At 36.4% G+C, this 19,211-nt stretch overlaps 1 protein-coding gene across 1 annotated transcript in view; it reads left to right on the top strand.

Moving 5' to 3' along the window:
• ANKRD42 (ankyrin repeat domain 42) overlaps positions 1-18,276 on the top strand; it is a 40,894-nt gene extending 22,618 nt beyond the window's left edge. The window contains exons 7-11 of the mRNA XM_069469151.1: positions 161-361; positions 2,630-2,755; positions 7,003-7,108; positions 10,725-10,900; positions 18,142-18,276. Coding sequence (XP_069325252.1) covers positions 161-361; positions 2,630-2,755; positions 7,003-7,108; positions 10,725-10,900; positions 18,142-18,200 — 668 coding nt within the window. The 3' untranslated portion in view covers positions 18,201-18,276. The remainder of the gene's footprint in view (positions 1-160; positions 362-2,629; positions 2,756-7,002; positions 7,109-10,724; positions 10,901-18,141) is intronic.
• Positions 18,277-19,211: the final 935 nt, after the last annotated feature.

Genomic DNA, 19,211 nt, shown 5'->3' with positions numbered 1-19,211 from the left:
AGATGAAAAAAGGTCTTTTCTCCTTGCTCAGGGAAAGTCCCTGTCATATGGGGCAGGAATAGTCATCTCCTTATGAGGATTAGAATTAATATGTTAATTCTTTTTTCAAGTTATTTTAATCTTAATTTTATAATTAACCTTTTTTTCCCCTTACCTATAGTTCACTTATCAGCCATGGAAGGCCACCTTCACTGTTTTAAATTCCTATTCAGTAGAATGAGCAGTGCAACACAAGCTTTAAAAGCCTTTAATGATAATGGAGAAAATGTACTCGACCTGGCCCAGAGGTTCTTTAAGCAGAACATTTTACAGTTTATCCAGGGAGCTGAGTATAAACGAAATGATCCAGAAGATCAGGAAAGTAAGTAATAAAGGTGATATGTTTTAGTATATAATATGATGATGATATATATAATAAGTAGAATCAATGGAATAGGAAAAGAAGTTATAAGGCAAATGTTATATTAAAATGTATTATATATATTGCCCATGCATTCATCCAGATTCTTTATTATGAAATATTTTAGACACAAATATGTAGAGATTAACATAATGAACACTGTTTGTATCACTAAGGAGTAAAATATTACAGAGCTGAAGTCCTTTGAATCTCTCTTCCTGCTACTGTTACCTTTTGTTCCTCCTCCAGGGTAGGCTATTACTTTGGATTTATGATTCTATTCTGTAATTTTCTATTTTAGTTATATAATATACATATATTCATAAAATTCATAGTATAGTTTTGTGTTATTTGTTAGGTTAAGATGCTAAACAGCTATAAAAAAGAAATCCTAAAATTCAGTGGCTTAAATGAGATAGACGTTTATTTCTTGTATATGACAGCTTGGGTTAGAGAGTGCATCTGTTCCATGTAATCATTCAGGGACCTACTGTCTTCTAAACTCTCTCTAGTTGTTGCTAATCCAGCAGGGGGTGGGGAGGGAACAAGGGTATTAAAAGTCTAGGACCAGAGATTTCCAGGGTGGATGTTGTTGCACTTATCGCTTTTGCTAGCACTCCACTGGCACAAGTTTACTCACATGGCCATAATAGCTACAAAGAAGCCTGCATGATTCATTACCTAGCTGGGAAGCCTTATCCCAGCTGCAAATCTATTACTGTCGAAGGAAGTGGATTTTAGTAGACAACTAGCGGTCTTTGAAACTTCTTTTGAAACTTTATATAAATGAGGCCGGGCACGGTGGCTCACGCCTGTAATCCTAACACTCTGGGAGGCCTAGGCAGGTGGATCGTTTGAGCTCAGGAGTTCGAGACCAGCCTGAGCAAGAGTGAGACCCCTTCTCAAAAAAATAAAATAAAATAAAAATAATAAAATAAAAAAATAAAACTTTATATAAATGGCATAAAAAAGTGTATATCCTTCTGTGATTTTTTTCCACAAAATATTATGATTTTTTGATTATTAGGTTAATAGATATATCCTAGTTTATTATTTTATTTGTTTACATTGTTTCATTTTATGAAAACCATTATTTATATATTCTCCATTTGAAATTTAGTTTCCTTACAGTTTTTCATTATTACAATCAATGTGGTAATGGGTACTCTTGTACAGGTCTCCTTATGTATGTGTAGATAGAGAAGTGCTTCCCTACCTTTTTCACACATAGCCCATGGAGAAAGTGGTAATATTCGTATGGCATACCGGAATCATTGGATGAGACTTCTTAAGGTCCTGCCTGTCTTCTCAGAGTTAAGAGCTCAGCTTTATTTCTAAATGCCTTGATAAGTAGAGAACTACTTTAGATTTTGCTTGGTGCGATATGCCCATCTTCAGTATAAAAGGTATTGCTGCATTCTTCATCAATATGGTTGTACAATTTTACACTTCCATCAGCAATGTTGGATAAGGATTTAGAGAAACTCAATAATCAATATTGTTAGACTCTAAAACTTTTACCAACCATGGATTGGAAATATTCAGAAAAAAAAAATAGGAGTACAACAATAAAAAATAATACAAATAAAAGACAATACATTATGACAACTATTTACATTGTATTAGGTATTATAAGTAATCGAGAGATGATTTAAAGTATACTGGAGGATGTGCATAGGTTATTTGCAAATATGCCATTTTATAGAAGGGACTTGAACATCCATGGGTTTTGGTATCTGAGGAGGTTCTGGAACCAATCCCCTGAGGATACTGAGGGATGACTGTATTTGGGTGCACACACACTTCTAATCTGCTTCTAGTCTATTTTGCTGTCTTTGCTTCCTTGCAGAGAGGGAGTGGTCTGTGCAAATGCTGCAGGCCTTGAGACCAAGTGTGTCTTTATACAAAGGGTTAAAAATGACCATCCCTTTGTGTTTTGTGGTGGCATGAGGGAGAAAAAAAGAATTGGGCTAAGAATAATTCTGGTGCAATACTTCTGATATGTGTGAAGTCCCGAGGGGAGGAATGGTATCACAATTAGTAATAAACTTATTTTATAATTTATTTTATAATTCTCTTTTCATTACTTTTCATTGCATCAACTGAACTCATTCCAATATAACAGCCTCATACTTGAGATAATATTGAAACCTGAAATATATGATAGCTTAAGACAGGGAAAAGAATAAACTCATGTGTTTACTGAATTGCTGAATTTTTTATTCACAGCTTTAGCGTTTCCAGGTCATGTTGCTGCCTTTAAGGGTGATTTGGAAATGCTTAAAAAATTAGTGGAAGATGGAATAATCAATATTAATGAGCGTGCTGATAATGGCTCAACTCCTATGCATAAAGGTGAGTTATTATGATTCCTCTTTCATGTTCAGTTCTGACACAATTGTTGCTGAGTTGTTCACATCTTAAAGTAATTATCAATCAGAAACACATGAAAACATAAACTTTTTCCTGATGCCCTAGCAGATATCAGTCTATATTATATGGTATACACAATGCCTAATTTTCAATTTAAGTATAATTCAATTCCTTTTATGTTGCCAGATACTCATGCATTATCACATTTGAGGGTAATTCCAATAGAATGTCTATTGTGACATTGTCATGTTAGTGAAGATATAAAATGTGCTACTAGAGAAGGTTTTTAGGATAAAATTTTAGAATGACCTTATGCTAAAATAGAAAGCATATTTCTTGAAAATAGTTAACAGTGGAATTTTTTTCTTCTTTGGTTCTACAAAAATGTTTTTACTTCTGTAGAAATATCAGTGAATGTTAGATTTGAACACATTTTCAAGATATTTGTCACTTTTCTCTGTACTTTTTCTTCCATGTGGAATTCTATAATATTGATCAGGTTTTTTTGATTTTTAATTAGACTTTGTCAAATTGTTGACTCAGTGTTCGGACTCTAGGAATTATGCTTAGTACTCTTCCTTTTATTTATAAAAGCAAAAACCAGTCTTTAACATACTTTATCTGAAATTTACATTCTGCTTCATTTGTGATATTCAAAGTTTCTTCATGATCTGATGTCAGGTGATTCTTATAAAACTCTTAACAGAAAAAAGATAGTATGCTTTTTAATATAATCATCTGTTTCAGTTGGGCTTTATTGCATAAATAACTTCTGACAGTCCCCAGATTATATATTACATTTCCATTGGTTAGGTTTTTAGTTTGCTTGTTAAACTTTGTTTAATCCATAATGTATCTCAAAGTATAGAAGTTAAGCACTATGTGTACCAATAATTTTATGGGGGGATGTGGAGTAGGAAGAGGGGGAATGCAAGGGAGTTTTCTTCTACACATAGAGAGTTCCCTAGATTGGTGAACTCTCTGCCCTAGAGTTCGATATTTCACGCCATCCACCTCTGCTGGCCATCCAGGGGTTGGGTTAAGCTGTCCACTATGGGATTTGTGAATGGAGAGGAGGCTTAACATGTACATAAAAAAAAAAAGTTTTTTATTTTTAAAAATGTATTTACTTGGGGGAGCAAAGCTCCTATCTTAGTTTACTAGGCTGACATAACAAAATACCACAGACTGAGTGGCTTAAATAATAGAAGTTTATTGTTTCATAGTTCTGGAAGCTAGAAATCTGAGATCGAAGTGTTGGCAGGTTTGATTTCTTCTGAGGCTTCTCTCCTTGGCTTACAGATGGGCTGCCTTCTCGCTGTACCCTTGAGTCTTTCCTGTGTGCACGATTGCGTCTATATCCTAATCTCCTCTTCTTATAAGGACATCAGTCAAATTTGATTAGGGCCCACCAATTATGACCTCATTTTACCTTAACTTCCTCTTTAAAGACCCTATCTCCAAATACAGTCACATTCTGAGATACTGGGGGTTAGGACACCAACATAAGAATTTTGAGGGGGACACAATTCAGACTGTAACACAACCATTTCAGCCTGCATTTCATATCCTGTTTATAATCAATTTTTATTGCTAATTTGTGTGTGGTGTCATTTAGACACAGTGACGAAAGATAGGCTCACTCATGGTGAGTTCATCTTTGAGGGAACAGTAAGTTAAACTGTCATTGATGGCTGGTTTTCAGCCTATCCCAGTCATTTCTTCACTGCTTGAACTGAGATAGAAATGAGGGATCTAGAAGAAGGTTCTAAAAGACTGATCTACAGCAGGGTGTTTGGAACATAGCCTTTGCTAGAGGGTGTGAGGATGAAAGTGAGGAGGAGCCAGGAGTTTGCCCTTCACCCCCTCTTATGAGCTTATCTGTCAAGGACTCCCAGGGCTGGGCATGGGACAAATGGTGTGGTGGAGAGGTGATAAGTGGCTACAGCTGCCAAAGGGCATTCTTGGAGACATTAGCCTTTTCTTGGGGACCATCTGTATGTTTAGATTGTATGCAAGTTGGGCATATGAAAGTTGATATCTCCTTATAGTTCAGATCACACTTCCTGCATTTTGTCAATCTGTCTGCTTTTTTCCTTTTGTTTTAGTTTTGATTCAGTAGATAAGCTGTAGTGTCTACTAATGAGGCATTCTTCTTAGTCATTTAATAATTGTTTAAATCTGCTATGACTTCCCCTTTCTTTCACTTGCCCTTAAACCATAATTATTTCAAATCATTTCTTAAAAATTTTTAACCACTGCATAATTTTATCTTATTCTCTTATAAAACATTGATCAAATTAATATATCCTAATTAGTATTCAATAAGAATCTTGGGTAAAATTCCTTTTATTTTATTTCATTGTATATAAATTACTTAGCCTCCCCCCCTCCTTTTTTAAAACATTACCTGTGTGATAAAATTGAAATGTTGAGCTAAATTTGTTCTATCTTGTAAAACTCACCATTATCCGTGATCATAAATAATAATTTTTTGACTTTTAATGACAGAAAAGACAAAATATGTTGCTGTTTTTATCTAAAGTGGGGCTATTTATATGGGTATGGGAAATCCTATAGTATTCTTTGTTAGTTGGTTCTGGATAGGCTGTAGGAGAGAAAGAATCTCCAAACTTCAGGAGCCAACTTGGAGTTTGGCAGATGGCTCTGAGAAAGGCAGAGGACAGAACAAGAGTTCTTACAGACCTTTGCCATCTGGGCTGTAGTGTGGTAGTGAAAGAGTTTAGTCACTTGATATGGCTCTGTGTCCTTTCCTTTCTGTTGCCAGTATTGGAGGTAGGTTCACTCTTTAAGGTACCAAATTCATACCAAAAGTTCCTACTCTTTGATCCATTTTGCAAAGTCACATGTATATATTCAGCACCAACTATGTGCCCACAGTGTGGAGACAGAATGAGATCTGGACCTTATTGTTAAGGAGCTACATGCTTATACCATGAAACAACTAGAGATTTTTAAAATACAGGATGTAACTAATGGCAAAAAATATTAGATTGTTAAAATACATGAGATAGGAATTCAGGAATATGAATTGAGGGATGGAAGAAGTTGCTAAGGATCAAATTATTGAAGAACTATTCATGGGGATTTAGTTATAATACCTGATGTTTATATGACACTTAACAGAGTGCAAAGCTCTTATCACATTTAATTTGTACTGCAATTTTATGAAGCAGCAGTGTGCTCTCCTTATAAATAAAAAATCATCTATGTAAAAGATGAAGAAATTGAGGTTCAGAGACGTCAGGTTCCTTGACTGAGGTTACACAGCTAGTAAGAGCAGAACTACGATTTCATTCATATTTATCATACATTCATTCATTTATTAACCCTATAGACATTTATTGAGGGTCTTTATTTGTCAGCCACTTGCTAAGTCCTGGGGATATGAAGATCACAGTCCTGTATTCAAGTCTCATTGTTTAGTAGACTTAAACTCAGGTCTTTTAAGTCTATTCAGTTTGTTTTTGACAGCTTCACTGAGTTTTGAAATGGACCAAGAAGAATAGGTAGAGTTTAAATGAACACATGGTTAAGTGATGGGCTTTAGGTGGGAAGGAGGTGGGAAGGCACATAAGCAGAGTTGTGGAGGTGAAAATTAATATAGAGAGAGTGTGTTTTGAGGACAAGAGTTAGGCAAAGGTGGTAAACAGTTTAAGTAATCAAATGTGGCTTAAGAGGCCTATAAGTTTTGAGTTGCAATAGAGGAATATATATACATATACATATGATAGAATAATACTTTTGAATTCTATGTACGTCCCTATGGTTGGAATGTGCTCACATTCTGTTGTGATACAAGGTTGGTTAGGAGCTATTTATAGCAGGAGATAAGCACTTGATAAAATCAGAAAAGCCTAGATTCTAGGTTCAAGTTCATTTCTTACTGGCCATGTGACGTTAAATAAATAACCTCTTTGAGCTTCAACTTTTACATTTATGTAAAATTCTCTGTAAAAGGCCTGAGTACAGTAGATATTTGATTAAATGTTTGTCTAATGAATAAATAAATAAAATAGAGAAAGTAACATTTGCCCAACCTACTTTTGTTAGTGCAAGGATCAGTACTTAAGAAAGTACTCTGTAATGGTGTTGTCCAAATTTTTAGAAAATTGTTACTAATAACTTTTTGTGTATGTGTACTTTGTATTTTTTTTCTTTTGTGTGTATGTGTGTGTGTTTATTTCCCTTTTTTTTTTTTTTAACAGCTGCTGGACAAGGCCACATAGAGTGTTTGCAGTGGTTAATTAAAATGGGAGCGGACAGTAACATTACCAACAAAGCAGGGGAGAGACCCAGTGATGTTGCAAAGAGGTATATATCCCTATCCGTATTGCTCCATTGTTTCATATTTAAAAAGTTTTGCATATACTCTTGTACTTAGAAATCTCTGAGAATTTAATGGAATTTTAGAGAACTCAATCAAATGCAAATGAAACGACAATTTTCAAGCTGAATTGACATTTGATATTATATTAGCTCTTCTCTCTGAAGCAGTGATTCTCAAGTGGGAGGAGAGGGGTATTTAGAAATGTGGGGGAAGGTTGACATAATGACTGGAGAGCACCACTAACATTTAATGAGTTTGGGTCTAGGAATACTGAGTGTTCTGCAGCCCTCAGAACAGTGATGCACAGTGAACTGTCCCACCCAAATGCCTTTAACACCCTGTTGAGAAACACTGTAATAAAAAGGAATAGTCAACATCAATATTAGAAAAATAAGCCACATGGGTTTTGAAATATATTTTGGTATGTAAATTTGAATTAAATATAGCACCTATTATTAAACACCACCAGCTCATTCAGGTCAGGTTCTCAAGTAATATTTAGCCCATCTATTTGTTCATTTGATTATTCCTCATTTAACTTCCCGTTTACTTACTATGTTCCAGGTACCGTGGTTAGCGTTAGGATTACAAAGATGAGAAAACACAGTCTCTGTCCTCAAGGTGCTTACAGTCTTGTGGAGGAGACATATATGCAAACAAAATTCTTAATTATAATCATTATACCATATTATATAGTATGTGTAAGGTGCAGTAAGAACGTAGGAGAAAAAGTGTGCAAGTCTTCCTATTTGAAAGTAGTGAGGGAGAGACATTAATACGGATGATGGTAAAAGTTATACAGGAAACTGCATGGGGACAGGTTTTAGATAGAGGTCAAGGAAAACTTTTTTTTTTTTTTTTTTTTGAGGAAGCAACATTTATGCTAACACTTGAAGGAGAAGTTCTAAGACAACACCTGTTTGTTTGAGGAACTGCATATGGTTTAAAACTGCTTGAATCTAAAGTAGGAATGTGGGCTAACAATGGCAGATGAGGCTTGACAGATGATTGCTAGGGCCCAATCATTCACTAAATTGTCATGCAAATTTTGTTTGGAACTCATGTTCCTTAAAATTTTGCCTTTGGGATTTCTTTGATGCCCTGGAGTGTAATTTTGTTGTGCCTGAGATCATTATCAGCTCAGGACTATTTTATTTTTGTAAAACAGCTTTATCAAGGTATAATTGACATACAATAAAATGCACATATTTGTACAGTACAAACTGATGAGTCTTGTTATATGTAAACACCTATGAAACTATCAACATATTCAAGATAATGAACATATTCATCACCCTGAAAAGTTTCCTTCTGCCACTTTATAATCTCTCTCCCTGCCACTGCTTCCTAATATCCCTTTTTCAAGCAAACACTGATCTGCTTTCTGTCACTATAGGTTAGTTTGCATTTTCTGGAGTTGTATATAAATGGAATCATACAATATGTATTTATATCTTGCTTTTTTTCACTTAACATAGTTATTTTGAGATTCATCTATGTGTATTAGTAGTTCATTCCCTTTTTATTGCTGAATACTGTTCCATTGTCTGTAGAATTCCATAGTACTGCATAGTTCAATGGTCTACTCACCTGTTGAAGGGCATCTTGATTGTAGCCATTTTTTGGTGATTATGAATAAATCTGCTATAAACATTCATGTACAGGTTTTTTGTGTCAACATGAGTTTTCAATTACTTGGGTAAATCTAGGAATAGGATTGGTAGGCCATATGCTTTAACTTTATAAGAAACTGCCAATGTGCCTTCCAACGTGGCTGTACCAATTGGCATTCCTATTAGCAATGGGTGAGAATTTCTGTTGCTCCACATTCTCACCAGCATTTGGTATTGTCAGTTTTTTTGATTTCAGTAATTCAAATAGTGGTGTCTTATTGTGGTTTTAATTTGCATCTTTCTAATGAAAAATGATTTTAAGCATCTTTTTTATGTACATATTTGCCATCTGTATATTTTCTTCAGTGAAGTGACGATTCAGATCTTTTGCCTACTTTTACAAATTGGATGATTTTCTTGATGTTGAGTTTTAAAGGCTTTATTTATTTATTGAATTAGTTTAGAGACATGATCTCGCTTTACTGTCAAGCCTGGAGTGCAGTGACCTGATCATAGCTCACTGTACCCTCAAACTTCTGGGCTGCTTTGCAGTGATGTTCTCCCAGTTGTGTCTTGTTTTTTCATTCTCTTAGCAATGTCTTTGAAGAGCAAAAGTTTTTACTAATTTGTTCTTTTATTGATTGTACTTTTGGACTCATAGCTAAGAAATTTTTGATTAACGTAAAGCCACAAAGATTTTCTCCTGTGTTTTCTTCTAGCAGTTGTATAGTTTTTGATTTTACATTGAGGTACATGATCCATTTCGAGTTAATTTTTTATATGTGGTCTGAGGTATGTATCCAAGTTTTTTTTTTTTTTTTTTTTGCTTATGGATATCCAATTGTTCTAACACTATTTGTTGAAAAGACTATCCTTTCTCCATTGCCTTTGTCAAAACCACTTGTCCATATATGTATGGGCTTATTCCTGACCTCTCTATTTTGTCTGCTGATCCATTTGTCCATTTTTGCACTGATATCACATAGGTGATTGAGTACCATGAGTGTATCTAGACTAATCCATAATTTCTGGTTCACATTTTTTTTTCATGCACCTAAAAGCTAGGTATGAGTGTAGTGTTATTATAGAGATGACCTTGAATCTGGCATAAAGCAATTACTCAATAAAGAAAGCTGTTAAATTACAACCTAGTAGTGGAGATAATGAATTCTATAAACCTTATAACTTCCTACATGTGTTTATTACTATATCTTTAATGATTTGTGGTACCTGGTGAAAGGTAAGGATATATGTATGTGTGTATGTGGTTACATAAGTATGGGAAAATAGGATTTGAGGTTTTTATGTTTAGTGAGTAATTCTGAATGTACTAAGAGAAAGTATTAAAAATTCTAATCAGCAAAGTTGTGGAAAAATATGCAAATTGCATGCAATCAAACAACTCCAAAACCAAGAGTATATTACTGGAAGCTTTGTAAAGATGCGGGAAAGAGCAGAGAGAATAGAACACATGAGTGGAAAGGTCATTATTTTTCCATTAAATTTCAAAGCCATGCCAAAAGCTTTGGGTTGAGCAAGGATGATTGAGGGGGCTAGAACTATAGTTAGCCCTAACACTGGAACCAGAATGAACCCTACAATCTAAATTAGGCCAACAAAAGGCAGTAACTATAGGTGATCAGGTAGGGTGGTTTTGGGTTTTCTATGCATTTGTGCAACTCTGTTTGGAAGCACACCAAATATTCTTTTGATATTGAAACTTCATTCCTAGATTTTTACTGATAAAAATTATGGAATCAGTCTTTAATATGAATATTTGTCCTTAATATCCAGTAACTGTTTTGAGTTTCCCGCATAGCTGAATATATTTCAAATTGTCACTGACCTTCAGGTACAGTTTGATTCTTGACTGGTGGGATGGGTCGGTGGCAGAATATACAGAGTGTAATTCCCTAAGTTAGTGCAAGCTACAGTTTCAATTTGAAGAAGGTTGTGGATCTGGTTAGTTATTGATTCTTTTCTATAGGTTTGCCCATTTGGCAGCAGTGAAACTATTAGAGGGTCTACAGAAATATGATACAGATGATGAGAATGAAATTGATGAAAATGATATGAAATTTTTTGTAAGACACGGTGTCGAGGGAAGCACTGATGCAAAGGATGATTTATGTCTGAGTGAGTCGGATAAAACAGATGCTCGAAGTAAGTTTGCTACCTCTGTTGCAATTTATCCTTTCAGAAATACCATAACCACCTTTTACTACAAAATTGGAAATTATTCTTAAGATAATTACTGTCAACAAAGCAAAATAATTTGATACTTTTTGGGAATCAGAACTAATACACATTTTTATACTAGGTTTTTTTTAACATATAAAGATGTATAAGAAATGGTCTGTGTCCTCAAGAGGGGAAAAGTTATATAAGAGAAAAAAAATGCTTAAATGGATTATAGGAAATAGGGAAAGAGACATCTCAAGGATTTTCATGGTTGGTTGGCAGATAATTTTTACAGATAGTGATAGCAACAAATATTTATTGTCTACTGTATGCCAAATACATGTGTAGTTATTGGAGAAACAGCGAACAATACAAAGCACCTTATATTCTGGTTGTGGTGGTGGTCAGGTGGGATGGTGATAAATAATTGATAAGAAAATAGATATATAGGCCGGGCGCGGTGGCTCACGCCTGTAATCCTAGCACTCTGGGAGGCCGAGGCGGGTGGATTACTCAAGGTCAGGAGTTCGAGACCAGCCTGAGCGAGACCCCGTCTCTACTAAAAATAGAAAGACATTATATGGACACCTAAAAATCTATATAGAAAAAATTAGCCGGGCATAGTGGCGCATGCCTGTAGTCCCAGCTACTCGGGAGGCTGAGGCAGTAGGATCGCTTAAGCCCAGGAGTTTGAGGTTGCTGTGAGCTAAGCTGACGCCACGGCACTCACTCTAGCCTGGGCAACAAAGTGAGACTCTGTCTCAACAAAAAAAAAAAAAAAAAAAAAAAAAGAAAATAGATATATAGAAAATAAAGTAAGGTGGTGCTGTAGATAACTGTTAGGCCTCTGAGGAGGTCATAAATAGTTGATGAGAAAATAGATATATAGAAAATAAAGTAAGGTGGTGCTATAGATAACTGTTAGGCCTCTGAGGAGGTCATAAATAGTTGATGAGAAAAATAGATATATAGAAAATAAAGTAAGGTGGTGCTATAGATACCTGTCAGGCCTCTGAGGAGGTGGCATTTGAGGAAAGCCCTGAATAATGAAAGTGAGCCATATAAAGATCTTGGAAGAACATTTCAAGCCGAGAGAACAGTGTATGTAAAGGCCATGAGGTGAAATTGGGCATGATCAGTGTGGCTAGGGTAGAATTACTAAGGAAGTGGTGACAGATAAGGTTGGAGAGGCAAGCAGAGGCCCAATCAGATCATACAGAGCTTTATAAGGATTTTAGATTTAAATTTTATTTTAAATATTAATAGAAAGCCATTGGTAGAGTTTAGGGTGGGGAATGATGTGATCTGATTCATGTTTAAAAACACTATCATCTAGCTATTGGGGGGATAATAGACTGGGGAGTGGAAAAGAGCATAACATTTCAGGTAGGTTTTGAATCAGGTAGGAAAAGACATAGCTACCAATGTAAGGTTGGATGAAATTCCTGATGTAATTTCAATTTGTCAAGGATACTAAATTAGAATTGTACAGGAGCAGATGTGGAAGGCTCAGATCTGTTTAGAATTTTCTGACAGTTTTATTTTAAACAGCTTTATTGAGATATAATATCATTAAATTTACTCATTTAAGATGCATCATGTAATGGTTTCTAGTATATTCACAGATTTATGCAGCCATTACCACAATTAATTTTATGTCATTTCTATCACCCCACAAAGAAGCCCCACCCTTATTTAGTATCACTCCTCATTACCCCATTACCCCCATCCTTATTCGAGTGAGAGATATTTGTGAGGGGATCATTGTCAGGGAATCAAGAGATTTCAGGAAGATGTCTCAGGAAAGACCAAGAACATGGCTATAACAGTTTTCCTACCGTAGTGTGCTTTTTACAAATGAGCTCTCAGCACCCTTGCCATGCAGCGAGTCTGGCTCGCTGGGGGTGCTGGCAGTTAGTGAAGGGATACTACTATATATGAAATCATATGTTATTTTATTGTCCCTACTTAATTGTAATCCAGGGCAAAACCTAAAGAACTAGATGGTCCCTTCTTGGGATACTAGGTTTTGCCAGAGCACCTGCAGGGGACTGGTTGGATTTCTTGTCATTCCAGACTTCCTGGAATCAAGCCTCAATTCAGAGCATTTTTTAGTGAATTATGTTTAGGCCCATGGCTTTACAGAACCCTATAACCGTTTGAGGTTTGACTGCTGGCTCAACATTCCTGTCACATGTCCTCTAGCCTCCACTCAGTCACCTTCAGCAATAAGGCACTTACTATTGCCCAGAAGGGTCATTTCCATCTTTTGACAGAGTTCCTGTGAGGATTAAAATGTATAAGGTGCCTTGCACAGCATAGGCACTCCATAAATGCATCATAGTTCTTACTGTTTTTGTTGGAAAGTTTCTGCTTTGTTGAGTTGAAATCTCTCTTCCTGGGGCTAATTCCAGTTAATCCTAGCTCTTATCTCCGAGGACCCCATAGAACAGAGCTTTCAAAAAATAGCATTTCAAATATCAAAGAAATTATTATACAAGCTAAATCTTTTCAATCTTCTCTGATTTTTTTCCCTTAATCCTATCTTCTTGCTTGGTAGCAGTTATGGTGGTTCCCAAACCTGTCTGCCCTTCAGAATTGTCTGAGGAGCTTTTATTACGTACAGATACCTGAATTTGTAGGTCTGGAGTGGGGTTCAGCATGTACCTTTTTAAAAAGCACCCCAGTTGATTCTGGTGTACGCAGTTTGGATCTTGCCGCTCTAACCCTATTGGTAGATAAATCAGAGTGGTAAGTGTTAGGAAGAAGAGGCTATGATTTGCTAAACTGGTCCTGTAAAGTAGTTTCTCAACTTTTATACTCTTGACATTTTGAGCCTGGTAACTATTTATTTTTTTTTAAGAAAATAATTGGTAGATTCCATTCCAAAAAAAGAATGGTCAGCATAGCTGACCTGTGGTAATGATTGGAAAGTGGAGAGAAAGTAAACAGTCTTTGGTAATTGACTTATTCTTTCTTTCTCTTTTTAAAAAATTTTAATAGAATTAGGGGAGTATAAGCTGGATTCCATTACATGTACCAGGTAATTATTTTTGTTGAGGGGAGTTCTCCTGTGCATTGTAAGGTGCTTAGCAGTATCCTGAGCCTTTACCCACTAGATGCCAGTAGTAGCCTCCCTTTCTCTCCCCACTCTCAAATTGTGACAGGCAAAAAGGTCTCTAGATGTTGGCAAATGACCTTTGGGGGAAAAAAAATCATCCCAGGTAAAGAACCACTGCTCTACCAGATGGAAAATTACAGTTTTGATAGTTGGAGAATAGCTCAAAATATTTCTCAACACACTTCCTTCTCACAGTATCCTCTTGCATAGATATTACAAGTGACTAATCACAAAACTTGGGGCCAGATTAGTTCTAGTTTACTTTAAGCATATTTCCGTTTTTCTAATTTTCTTACATATAATAGATAATGCACAATCCTGTAATACACCACTGGTCCTAAAATACTGCCAGTTTTCTTTAAAACTTCTTGTTTGTAGCATTAACATTCATAATAATCTGATACATGCTCCAGTAGCAGGGTAAAAATCCTCCATTTAGGTATTTTATTCCTTGCTCATTCTAATATTCTGTTACTGATACTTATCCTTCTCTGTATATGCCACCTTCCCTCTAGCCTCCCCCCACCAAAACACAGACACTGGCTCTGAAGGAAGAATATGCTCAAGAGGACCATTACCCTGTGAGCACATGAGCTATTATATGTCTAAACTAGTTTCGTATTCAACTCTGTCTTACAGTGAGAGCTTATAAGAAAATTGTAGAATTGAGACACCTCCTGGGAATTGCTGAAAGCAACTATAAACACTTGGGAGGGATCACAGAAGAAGATCTAAAGCAAAAGAAAGAACAGCTCGAGTCTGAAAAGTAATGTTTTTTAAATGATTTGTTTTTAGTTACCTCTCTAAAAGCCATATAAGGGTTTGTTGATCAGTAGCTTGTTCTTTCATCCTGCCAAAGGGTGTTAGGTTTCATTCTGTTTCCCTCCTAAGCCCCAGTTGAGGAGTTAAGATTTTTTAAAACATTGTGGTCAAATACACGTAACATAAAATTTACCCTCTTAACCGTTTTTAAGTGTACAGTTTAGTAGTGTTAAGTAACATTGTTTTGCAACCAATCGCCAGGACTCTTTTCATCTTGCAAAACTGATACTCTATAAGGAAGTAAGTTTTTTTTTTTTTTTTTTTTGAGACCACAGCTACTTTTCAACCAGTACAGGTAACACAGTCTTTAAATGTTCATATCAGGTTGGACTGCCCACTCATGAATCTGAGACTCAGTCTTTTTTTTTTGAGACAGAGTCTCACTCTGTTGCCAGAGCTAGCATGCCGTGGCGTCAGCCTAGCTCACAGCAACCTCAAACTCCTGGGCTTAAGTGATCCTACTGCCTTAGCCTCCCGAGCAGCTGGGACTACAGACATGCACCACCATGCCCGGCTAATTTTTTCTATATATATTTCAGTTGGCCAGATAATTTCTATTTTTAGTAGAGACGGGGTCTCGCTCTTGCTCAGGCTGGTCTCGAACTCCTGACCTGGAGCGATCCACCTGCCTTGGCCTCCCAGAGTGCTAGGATTACAGGCGTGAGCCACTGCGCCCGGCCTTGAGACTCAGTCTTGTGTTCACTGACTATAGTACCCATCAGAGAATGCTTGCATCCAGAGGCTGTGAGGAGGTGCATGCATTGCTGTCATCACTTGCACTTCCTGCACCCTAAATTGGCTCTCTGGACATTGGGTACCACTTGAATTTAGTTGGCTCTCTGTATCCATTTTGGTATTGGGGTGGGGAGGTGGGTCCTGGAACCAATCCCCCACAGATACCAAGGGACTATTATAATTAATGGCTGCTGGAATAAAGGATGCCTCGTGCTTCTTTCCTCCCACTGCCTCTCTACTTTGTCTATCTGCTTTCTAGAATGGACAAGGAACAAAGAGAGACAAAAGAGAGGAGATGTCTAGTTTAATCAAACATAGGTCTGTAAAGAGAACCACACATGGATTCCCTTTCTCGTTCTCTGCTTTCCTTACCCTTTCCTTTGGTTGTTTCCCTCATACTCTCAGAACCTCCTGTTTCCCTTTCCTCCACCCACTTTTGAATCTAGTCTCATTAAGAGGTCTGGTAAATGTATTCAGAGTAACATTTAAACCTTAGATAAGGATTAACGTGTTATCCTTCCATGGATGGGCACTTGGGAATTTAAACAGAAAGCAAAACCTTAGGCCAAAATACAGTACCTCTTAATGTGATTTTAGACACTAGGGAAGCTATGGCAGACCAATTCCTTTCTTTCTTTTTTTAATCAAGGGCCTTCTTGGTATCTCACAAATCACATCATGTGAGAAGCTGTCCACTGTCTTTACATTGCTTAAAGTGTTTCGAGATATAGACTATTTTTAGTGTTAGCCTTGGCCTGAGAGCCTGACTAAAAGTTCTTAGATCCCTTATAGTCTGGAAAAGTACTTCACAGTCAGTGGAACAGTTGTTTCCTAGTAATGACTTTTAAATTTTGGTTTTCTTTGTTTTTCTTCTAAAGCAGGTTACTGTACTACCACTAATGCTATTTTTATTACTTCTGAGCAGGCACTAGATAAACCCCTTTATAGACATTATCTCCTGCAATCTTCACAACTAAATGAGTTATTATCTTACTAGACAGATTAGGAAACTAAGACTTACAGAAGTTAAGTAACTTTTGTAAAGTCACAGAGGAAGTAGTAGTGGTTGGGGAGCGCCAGGATTTGAACCTGAGTCTATGACTCTAACCCCAGTTAAGATTGTTACAATTTTAATTTTTACTCTAATGGTCACAGAATAGTCTGTCAGTGTGGAATGGCTATATTATTGATGTAAATGATTTTTGAACGTAAGTTTTTTTTTGAAGATTGTTTTTAGCCTTTGTGCCAGAATGATGTTTTACATCAGCTGAGACTTGCAGTGTTTTTTCTAAATTGTACCCTGAGTGAGCTTTAATTCTTCTCTAGCATTTGTTTTCCACTTTATGTTAAGTACATCTTAAGACATGTACTCTTTGGGTGCAAACTCCTGATCTTAGATATTGTTGTAAGGAAAAACCGGACAGGTATTGGTTTGAAAGTTGTCCTTTTGATTTTATTGTTATCTTTTAGATCAAACTCACTATACAATAAAATATAGTTGTAGTACTCTGTCCTGGGGATGATTTTTCCTTCTCATTCGCTGAACTTCTAGGCTTCCACGGTTGACATTCTTCTTCCTTAGCCCTAATCTTAACTCCATTGACTTCTGTATCAGAACTATTACTACATACTCTTAGATTGACCTCTTTGGGACCTGACACTTAACCCAGCATGCCTTGGGAATTCTGTTCCTCTTACCTTTTTCATAAGGCAGAAACAACAACAACAACAAACCCTGGTTCACGTCACATCTCTTGTCTGGATTATTGTAACATCGTCCTAATAGATCAGCCAGCTTCCTCTCCCTGCCTCATCTCCCACCCCGCTACCCGGTAGTCTATTTGCAACACAGGATTCAGAGTAATCATATTAAAACTTAAGTCAGATCATGCCATTTCTCTACTCAAACCCTCCAATAGCTTCCCATTGCACTCAGAGTAAAGCCAAAGTCCTTACTGTGAATGTAAGGCCCTAATTGTTCTGACTCTCGTTTACCTCTCTGACATACAATACTTTCCCTTTTAAACTACTCCAGCACATTGGCCTTTGGTTTTCTTGTACTTCAGCAAGCATACTTCTTTCTTAGGGCCTTTGTACTTGTTCCCTGTCTGGAATGTTCTTCCCCTGATGTCTACATGGTTATCTTATTTCCTTCAGGACTTTGCTCAGCAGCCCCCTGCTCTTCCCTAGCCACTATATTAACTCCTTCCTCCACAACATTTTATATTATTCTTTCTTGTTTTATTTTTTTCTCCTTAGCACATATCCAACATGTCATATATTTTATTTATTTATTTTCTTTACTATCTGTCTTCCTCTACATCTAAAGTAAGGTCCAGGAGGGCAGATTTTGGTCTTTTGTTCACTGTCATATCCCCAGTGCCTAGATTGGTGCTGGTTCATAGTAGACCCCCAGTATATATTTGTTGAATAAATGTTTTCTGTGTTTTATTTGCCTTAAATATAATGCATGGATGCTTTCCAGTACTGCCAAATAATTGTTAGTTGATGTTGGAGATTGACTGAAAAAAAACTTTTTTGACAGGACCATCAAAGAACTGCAGAGCCAGCTGGAGTATGAACGACTACGTAGAGAAAAATTAGAATGTCAGCTGGATGAGTATCGAGCAGAAGTGGATCAACTCAAGGAAACTCTGGAAAAAATTCATGGCCCCAACTTTACAGCTATGGTTGGTGTCCTTCTTAACTCATTTAGTTTTCGTGAGAAATAGTATACAAGAGTGGCTAAAAGTACAAGCTTTTGGCTGCTGGGGCTGTTTGGGTTAGAATCCTGGCTACAACCTTTTTTGATTTGGCCAAATCATTTAACCTCTTTGTGCCTCAATTATAAACTGGAGATAATATTAATAAGTTACACTTTCTAGAACTGATGTCAGGATTAAAGGAATATATATATGTGTGTGTGTCTATATATATAAACTATATATGTAACTATATGACCATACACACACACATATCCATATGTATCCGTGTGTGTGTGTGTATATATATATAGGTTAGAACAGCAGCCTAGTTCATAAGTGTGCAGTGTTATTATTATACCATATATGGAGAAAATATTTTTATAAGCAGAGTAATCAATAAGAATTCTAAGACAGCAAGGAGAGGGCAGAGCAAGATGGCCAAATAGAAATCTCCAGTGATCATCCCTCCACACACACACCAAATGCAATAACTATCCATGCAAGCAAGCACCCTGAAGAACCAAAAATCAGAGGGTGAAGACTTTCTCAGTGACTTGAATAGCATCATCATTTTGTATTGGTAATAGCCACTAGCAAGTAAAGCTTAGATGAAACTAAAAAAAAAAAAAAAATTCTAAGATAGCTGGAGGGTGTGTGTAGTTAATATTATAAATAACCAAAATAAAGTGCTTTGAATGGAATCCATTTTAGAAAGCTTCAGCTTCTCCGAAGAATAGCTTTGAGAGTAGACAGGAGCGAGCACAGAAGTTGTCATAGCATCCTTTTACTCAGAGTAGAGTAATAAAATAATGTTTGTGTAACATTTACCTTTATAAAGTTCTTTTGCATGTTTTCTTATTGTATGTCCTTTGACCTGACCCCATTTAACATATGAGGAAACCAAGGCTTA

Source organism: Eulemur rufifrons, chromosome 6 (genome assembly GCF_041146395.1).
Source record: "Eulemur rufifrons isolate Redbay chromosome 6, OSU_ERuf_1, whole genome shotgun sequence".
In the NCBI taxonomy this organism is placed as follows: Eukaryota; Metazoa; Chordata; class Mammalia; order Primates; family Lemuridae; genus Eulemur; species Eulemur rufifrons.
The sequence above is the reverse complement of the archived record's forward strand: the minus strand, read 5'-3'. Positions and strand labels throughout refer to the sequence as shown.